Source organism: Lathyrus oleraceus, chromosome 2 (assembly GCF_024323335.1).
Source record: "Lathyrus oleraceus cultivar Zhongwan6 chromosome 2, CAAS_Psat_ZW6_1.0, whole genome shotgun sequence".
Classification (NCBI taxonomy): Eukaryota; Viridiplantae; Streptophyta; class Magnoliopsida; order Fabales; family Fabaceae; genus Lathyrus; species Lathyrus oleraceus.
Genome location: NC_066580.1, coordinates 141,766,913 through 141,776,103, shown reverse-complemented (window position 1 = coordinate 141,776,103; position 9,191 = coordinate 141,766,913). Strand labels below are relative to the sequence as shown.

Here is a 9,191-nt window from a genome sequence, read left to right as displayed (position 1 = left end):
CTTGAAATTCAAAGCTACTCCAGTCCACCCGGACAAGGTTATTTCGCATTCAAAAAGGACTTAATCCACTAATCTTGAAAGATTACACAAACAACCGTCTAAGAGAATAATCCCTTATCCCTCTCAAGTATTCAGACTACACAGAGTCACTTGAGGAAGTATCTTAGTAATGAGATGATTGGTAATACACAATGCTTTTAACAATAAGCAAATATTACAGAAATATAAGAACAACAATTTTTCACGTAAGAGCAGTAGCTCGTGAAATATGGAAAGAGGATGATTGAGAGATTTGTATTCTTGAGTGTCTCAGGTGTATTTTCTTGTGAGGCATTCCATCCTTTATATAGGAGTTTGAGAGGACCGTTGGTTGATGACGAAATCTTGGTCATTTAAGACTGATTAATGTCATTACTCTCCTTGTTTCTTTCCAAAACAGTTTTGGGTGTGTCATAATTTCCTTCTAGAAATAGTTTCTTTCTAAATGCAGATTTCTTCATGGTTACACATTTTGAGTCAACAAATCCTGTATTCAGAGTCTTGCTATGCAACGTTGTTCTTCAAAGGTTAATTATATCTGATTTCCCAAAGTTTCTCTTTAATCTTGACTTCTTCAGATCGTACGTCTTCAGAGTCTGGATTTATTCTTCTCTTTCAGAGTTTCTTACTTCTTTTCATTTTGCTAGCGCTTGTATTAGAGTCAGAACCTTCTAGTTACGTGTCCTCTGAGTAGCATCTAACGATGGATTGTGTATCTGATGTTTTATCTATCTGATTGGTAATACACTCGGACAAGGTTATTTCACATTAAAAAATTACTTAATCCACTAATCTTGGAAGATTACACAAACAACCGTCTAAGAGAGTAATCCCTTAGCCCTCTCAAGTATTCAGAATACACAGAGTCACTTGAGGAAGTATCATAGTAATGAGATGATTGGTAATACACAGTGCTTTTAACAATAAGCAAATATTACAGAAATATAAGAACAACAATTTTTCACGTAAGAGCAGTAGCTCGTGAAATAGTGAAAGAGGATGATTGAGAGATTTGTATTCTTGAGTGTCTCAGGTGTATTTTCTTGTGAGGCATTCCATCCTTTATATAGGAGTTTGAGAGGACCGTTGGTTGATGACGAAATCTTGGTCATTTAAGACTGATTAATGTCATTACTCTCCTTGTTTCTTTCCAAAACAGTTTTGGGTGTGTCATAATTTCCTTCTAGAAATAGTTTCTTTCTAAATGCAGATTTCTTCATGGTTACACATTTTGAGTCAACGAATCCTTTATTCAGAGTCTTGATATGCAACATTGTTCTTCAGAGGTTAATTATATCTGATTATCTCAAAGTCTCTCTTTAATCTTGACTTCTTCAGATCATACGTCTTCAGAGTCTGGATTTATTCTTCTCTTTCAGAGTTTCTGACTTCTTTTCATTTTGCTAGCGCTTGTATTAGAGTCAGAACCTTCTAGTTACGTGTCCTCTGAGTAGCATCTAACAATGGATTGTGTATCTGATGTTTTATCTATCTGATTGTTTGATAAGAGTCATGCACACTTAAGAAAATTTTCATTAGGGTACTGTTTTTGTTTCGTCCTTTGTTATCATCAAAATCTTAGAGCTACATTGTAGAACCAACTTTGTTCTTACAATCTCCCCCTTTTTGATGATGACAAAATAAGACACAGTAGAGGTGAAAAAAAATCTTAGATCAGATAAGGAAGGGAACTCCCCCTGAGTTAGATCCTTAGGTTAATTAGAGGTTCTTACCGGACCTTCCTTAGTTTATCTATTTTCCTGCATATCTTAAGTCATTAGTTTAATAATATAATGTTTGCAGTGACTTGAGAGGTTTTAGTTATGTTTCCATCAGAGCTGTTTTAGTTCTCCCCCTTTTTGTCATAATTAAAAAGACATAGCAAAAAAAAACAGATATTTATATAGCATAGAAAAACAAGTACAGATAAGCAGCACATAGGGCATAGATCAGAAAGTAAGAAAAAACATCAGAAGAAGAAGCAACAAACAAATAGCCTAGGTGCCTAAGGGTTTGGGGCAGAGGCATCCTTTGAAGTAGCTGAGACAACATGTTCTGAATGTTGATGTTAACCGAGTCCTGTTGATCTAGCCTAGCTCGAGCCACTTGTTGTTCATTTTGTAGCTCCTCCAGAGTCTTCAAGACCAAAGGGGAAAACCCAGAGTTGGAGTGCTCCCCCTGAGTCAGAGCATCAGCTTTGGCCTTGGCAGCTTCCTCTATAGCAACACATGCTGCTTCTTCAGCTTCGGCTTTAGCTTTAGCCTTAGCCTCAGCAGCAGCAACTTCAGTAGAAACTTTTTCTTCTGCTTCTCTGATCCGCTGTTCTTCTTCCAGGTGCACTTTCTCTTCTGCTTCCTTCCTAGCATGTTCCTTAGCTTTTCTGGCCAGGCAATCTTGGAGCCTTATACCAGCATCTCTGATGAAGTCGTTGAGGACTTGTTCAGAGAGGCCTTTCAGTTTAAAGGCTTCAGAGGTCATCCAATTGATCACTCTGTTCTAGTGGATGCTTACTTCAGAGGGATCATCACGGATGCCAGAATTGATAGTCAAGGACTTGATCTTCTCTACTGAAGACTTTGCAAAAACTTTTATTGCTTCTTCAAAGGTAGGAAAGGCTATTTCTGGTTCAGTGGAAGAGGTTGGGGAGGATGGAGAAGGTGGATTGGTGTCACCAAGATTGAGAGTGGGAGTGATGGAGGCAACGGAGGTTTGTGGTGTGGGAATGGCAGAGGGGGGCGGTGTTGTTTGTTTAGGTTGTGAATTTGGTTCAGATGGCGAATGGATTGGTTGTTCAGGAGGTGGATTTTGTTGTTGTGCATGTGGTGGTGTTTGAGGCTGTTTAGATGTAGTTGGATTTGGATGTTCAGGGGGTGGGGAAGTGATTTCTGGTTCAGGTTTAGAGTGTGATGGCTGTTGAGAGGCTAGAGCACGAGCTTGTAGCTGAGCCAGAGTGGGGGATTGAGGGTCAGATGGTTCATTATCAGAGGAGAGAACATAGTATGGTGGGGATTGGGGTGAGGATGATGATGATGGTGAGGTAGTTTCATTCAACATTTTTGCTTCAAAAACGGGTAGTGTGGTGGTAGCAAGGTTGAATTTAAGTAAGGGTAGGTTAGAGGTTCTGGTGGTTAAGGGAGGTGTTTCAGATGAGGTGTATACTGGAGTGGTTTGGGGAAGAGAAGAAGCAATAGGTTTTATTTTAACAGAGCGGGAGAGAGGTATAGACTTACTTGGAGAGCCAGTCAGGGGGGCTGGAGGTCTTGACCCAGTGGATTCTCCCAGTCTTGCTTTCTTTGCCTTCATGGAATTCTCAAAGGGATCTCGCATCCTCTTCATGAAGTGTGGTGGATGCTTAGGTAGCCAGTCCATTGAGAAATCAGAGATGTCCACCCCTTGATTGGCAAGATCCTATAGATAGTAAGTTACCACTTTTGGAGGGTCAATCTTGGAGAATAGATAAAGTCCGTTGGGAATCTTCCTCTGATCCCTGAGTGGTTCCCAATAGGTGTCTAGTGTTGGTTTAGCTCTGACTTGACCAATGATCCCCATGCTCTTCAGATTCCAAGTGTTCAGAGGCCTCCCAATGTCAACAGTGACGTCTTCTATTCGTTTGAGATGGGTCAGGTGATCCACTAAGCCACTTTCGATAAGAACATCTGAGATAAGTCTTCCCAGAGGGATGTAGTTCCTGGTCTTCATGTTGTTTCTGGTATCCTTGACAGAGTCTCTGAGATACTTGAAGAGCAATGCTGCCAGACACAGTTTCAGCCCCTTGTGGATGTAGTACACAATACACTTCTGATCTGTGTTGATGTAGTCATAAGAGTTTGATGTAGGGCGATGATGAATGGTGCCTAAGATGATCTAACCAAACATGGAGGTTCTGATGGAGCTCCTTGTTCTTTGAGTGTTTGCCTTCAGCATTCATTTGAAAGATAGTGGGGTTGATTTCCTGGGACAAGTATTTTTCCCTAGGTTTGATGTTGAGATGCGTCCTCCTCTTGTCTTCTCCATGTTCATAAGAGAGGCGATAGATTTCTCAATGATGACTATCTTGACTCCCAAAATGTAAGAGACAATGTAGTGATCATCTGAGTCTGCGAAATGCCAGAACTCCTTCACCAGGTTTGTGTACACAGGACCATAGAGTCTTTGAAAATAGGTTTCCCACCCTTGCAACCTTAACTCTTCAGTTAGGTTTACGCCATTCTTCTTCATGTTTTGAAAGTCCACTAGCGACTCACACAGTACTTCAAGCTTTTCAAACGGTGTTGCTAGGTGGATGTGAGGTTCACGGTCAAGGATATGGGGTTCCCTATAGATAGGGGTTGAGACGACGTCGGTGGTTGTTGTTGTTTGTTGAGTAGAAATGGCTGTCTGTTCCGTTAAGTTCATTTGTTGAGAGAAGTTGTAGACGAATTGTTGTTGAGTATCCATGAAGAACAAGGTTGATGATGGATGTTGAACGAAGAAATTGATGAAGAACTGCAGAAATCTCGAGGATGATGAAGAACTAAGAGAGAGAGAGAGAGAGAGAGAGGGTTTAGTGTAGACGTGAGTGTAAAGTGTGCAACTGTAGTGTGTGAAAAGATTTTATACCCATAAGGAGCATGAAAAATAATAGTATTAAGAGAGTTTAACTGTTAAAACATTAAATGCAGCATGTTAACCAAGTTAGCACATTTGTAGGAGAATGATTACAACCCATGATGGAGGTCTAATCCCCAAATCAGCACACTGCTCGAGGAGATTCCAAGAGTCTGTCTCTTGATTTCTGCTAGACAGCTGCCTAGAAGTTCCAAGGTCAGATGCATGAGGTACCACATGTTACTTAATCTGATCCTCAGGAATACCAAAGGTTTGGTTCTTGAGGATTTATGATTCAGATAGCTTCTAACCGGTAGTAGCATCAAAGTAAGATCGAGATACCATATGCTTAGCTCAGAGTCTTATTTTTCTATTTTAGAGAGGCACATTTTTATTTTGGACAAATTTGAATGTTTAAATTTTCCAAAATGAAAGAGAATCTGTCTTCAGCGAGGGGTTTAGTAAAAATGTCAGCCCATTGATGGTCTGTATCCATAAATTTTAAAGTTATTACCCCTTTCTGAACATAGTCTCTAATGAAATGATGTTTTATTTCTATGTGCTTGGCTATGGATTGCAAAATAGGATTCTTACTTAAATAAATCGCAGCAGTATTATCACAAAAAATAGGAACGTTACTCTCAAAGATCAGAAGTTCTTCAAGTTGATTTTTCATCCATAGAATCTGAGTAGTGCAGAGTGATGTTGATACATATTCTACTTCTGCAGTGGACAACGCTATTGTTAATTGTCTTTTGCTGGCCCATGATATGAGATTATTGCCCAAGAACTGACAGTTCCAAGATGTACTTTTGTGTTCCATTCTTTCTCCTGCATAATCTGCATCATAATAACCAGAGAGCCTATACTCTAATGTTTTCTCATACATCAGGCCAAGGTTAGGGGTCCCTTTTAGATACTTGAGGATTCTTTTAACAGCTGTTAAATGAGATTCTCTAGGATCTGATTGGAATCTGGCATAGAGACATACACTAAACAGAATATCAGGGCGTGTAGCCGTCAGATAGAGAAGAGAGCCTATCATACCACGATTGAACTTCTGACAAACCTTCTGGCTAGTTTCTTCTTTTTCCAGAATGCAGGTTGGATGCATTGGTGTCTTAGTAGGTTTTCATTCAGCCATTTCGAACTTCTTCAGAAGGTCTTTTATGTATTTACTTTGATAAACGTAGGTAGCTTCTGAAGCTTGATTGATTTGAATCCCTAGGAAGAACTTTAGTTCTTGCATTAAGCTCATTTCAAATTATGCCTGCATTAGCTCAAAGAATTTGACATACAGAAGGGTTAGTTGAACAAAAAATAAAGTCATCAACATCTATCTGGCATATCATGAGATCATTTCTAATGTTTTTACAAAAGAGCGTAGAGTCAACCTTTCCTCTAATAAAATCGTGTTCCAGAAGAAAGTTACTTAATCTTTCATAGCAAGCTCTATGAGCTTGTTTTAAACCGTACAGTGATTTCTTAAGTTTAAAAACATGTTTTGGACATTTAGAGTTTTCAAAACCTGGAGGTTGATTGACATAGACTTCTTCTGATATATAACCATTAAGGAATGCACTCTCGACATCCATTTGATATAGTTTGATTGAATGATTTAAACAAATTAAAGAAGTAAGCGAATAGATTCTAACCTGGCGATTGGGGAAAAGGTTTCATTGTACTCAATGCCTTCCTGTTGACTGTACCCCTGTGCCACCAGTCATGCTTTATTTCTGACAACTTCTCCCTTTTCGTTCAGTTTGTTTCTGAACACTCATCTGGTTCCAATAATGTGAGTTCCTTTAGGCTTTGGAACAAGATACCAGACGTCATTCTTTAAGAATTAATTTAGCTCTTCTTTCATGGCTAGAACCCAATCGTTGTCTAGAAGTGCCTCATCACATGAAGTAGGCTCAATCAGAGATACTAGTCTTAGAGGAGTTTCTTCAGATACTTTGAATGTTGACCTAGTTCTAACAAGTTCATCCTTGTTTCCCAGAATAAAATCTTCAGAGATGTTTGGGCGACTTCTTGATCTTTTCTGGATAGTTGAAGCTTCAATTTCATCTGGACTTTGTTTATCAGATACCTCTGGGGCTATAGTCTTTTCGTCAGAACCTGCAAGAGTGATTTCCAAATCTGCAAGTTTCTCAACTAGCTTTGACTTTTTACGGTCAAGCTTATCATCAAATTTGACATGTATTGATTCTTCCATAATTTTGGTTTATGTGTTATATACTCTGTAGCCTTTAGAGCTTTCTGAGTATCCTAACATAATACCTTTTTGTGCTTTTGAATCAAACTTGTTCAGATGTTCTTTAGTATTGAGAATAAAACAAGATCCTCCAAAAGGATGGAAATAAGAAATGTTGGGTTTTCTCCCCTTACACAATTGATAGGGAGTCTTCTCCAACATAGGTCTTAAAGAGATTCTATTCTGAATATAACATGCTGTATTTATTACTTCAGCCCAGAAGTGCTTAGCCACATTTGTTTCATTGATCATGGTTCTGGCCATCTCTTGGAGTGTCCTATTCTTCCTCTCCACAACTCCATTTTGTTGTGGAGTTCTAGGACAGGAGAAATCATGGGATATTCCATTAGAATCAAATAGTTCCTCAAAAAAATTATTCTCGAATTCGCCATCATGATCGCTTCTGACTCTAATGATTTTAGAGTCAAATTCGTTTTGCACTTTGGAACAAAAGCTAGTGAATACAAAATGAGACTCACTCTTGTGCTTTAGGAATTTTACCCATGTCCAGCGACTAAAGTCATCAACAATAACTAGTCCATACTTATTTCCATTGACTGATGTTGTCTTAACATGCCCAAACAGGTCAATATGTAGAAGTTCCAGAGGCTTAGAGGTAGATACAATATTTTTCTTTTTGAAAGATGTTTTTGAAAATTTACCTTTCTGACATGCCTCACATAGAGCTTCTGAAGAATACTCCAGTTTAGGTAGGCCTCTGACTAACTCGAGTTTATTTAGCTGAGAGAGTTTTCTCATGCTAATGTGGCCCAAGCGTCTATGTCATACTGTAAGACCCCAATTTTGTCCCTAAGATCCCTCATGGCATCATATCATAGCATGGCATAGCCTCAAGGATCATTGGACACCTTGCTTCCTTCCCTGTGGGTGGGATCTCTTTGAGAGTGATTCTTGATCACCAAGCATTCCTTGCATTTGTATATCATTGCTTTTCTTTTAATCACTAACCAAAAATGTATAAAAATATGTCATCTAACATTTGTCTTGCAGCTTAAGCAATCAGCAGGTCAAGGCATTCAAGTGAATCCTTTGTGCAAGAGATGAGGTTTCCATTGAAATATGGATCATGTGATCATTATATTGAGCTTATATGAGCTATAGGTTCATTTTGGAGCAAATTCCCCAAGTGGTTAAGGTTCAAGTTCATCAAAATATTTTCAGGTCATCTAAGGACCAATGCAAGTCAACTGAAAGTCAACTGAGGGCTTCGAGTGTGGGAATTGAATTTCTTCATCCCATTCATGTTCAAACAAAGCTTTTTCATTATGTCAAACATCTACATTGAAGAATTTGAAGCCAGTACAAAAGTTTCCCAAAATGGAAAGTGACCTATAATTCCAAGTTTCCAAAAATAGCAAGTTTTTGGACCAAATTCAACTCAACTTTCCAACATCAAAGAAGCTTCAAATGAATTTTTTTCCAACATGAAAGTTTAAGATCTCTCTCTCCCATTTCCAAAAAGTCTAAGATCATGAGCATCTGATGAATGGTTGGGAAGTTATGATCAAATGATTGCCAAGTGTGCATGGAACTTCAACAAGCCATAACTTTTGATCCAAAGCTCCAAAATGAGTGCCTCTTTTTGCATATTTCTTCTCATGACCTATAATTTCCAAATCCATTATTGCATTACATGAAATTTCATCACATGACCATTTGCTCATTCATGAACATTTTGGAGGGAAATTTGGAAATTCAAAATTGATGCATCATATGACCAAAATACCATTGCCATTATGCTTATGAGATGATTTTAAGTGAAATTAATCATGCATGTGGTACTGTTCACGTCCAATTTCCCATGCACCTCCACACTTTCCAATTTTTGTCATGCACCTTATTCTCACTAATCTCTAATTAACCAATGCCTAATTACATTTTCAGTAGGATTAACACATAAAATAAATACCAAATCATAACAGAATTCTAGAGTTTTGAACATTCTAGATCCAAAATTTCTCTTCCCTCCAAATTTTTCTCTCCATTGAAACTTGAAATTTTTCCACATAGCACTTGGATTTTATTGCATATTCTTGTTCTCTGATCATCATTGAGTGCAGATCAAGCTCTTGATTGAAGAATTCGAGCCAGAATCAAGCTGTGCAAGCTCAAGAACATGAAGATGGAAATTGAAATTTGAGCTAGATCCAAGCCACCTCAAGCTTCAATTCACACACAAAGCTTCACAACATCATCTCAGGATTGGATCTGGACACTTTTGGCACTTGAATCTACAGTTTCATCGTTCTGCTCTTCAAGAGGTGTGAAATTCGAGTCTCTTATTTCT

General features: G+C 38.4%; 1 protein-coding gene across 1 annotated transcript; it reads right to left on the bottom strand.

Moving 5' to 3' along the window:
- Positions 1-1,938: 1,938 nt before the first annotated feature.
- LOC127122292 (uncharacterized) lies at positions 1,939-3,408 on the bottom strand. The gene is made up of 2 exons (XM_051052656.1): positions 2,594-3,408; positions 1,939-2,455 (listed from the first exon to the last, which is right to left on the bottom strand). Exons 1-2 carry the CDS (start codon positions 3,406-3,408, stop codon positions 1,939-1,941), a joined length of 1,332 nt encoding a protein of 443 aa, XP_050908613.1.
- Positions 3,409-9,191: the final 5,783 nt, after the last annotated feature.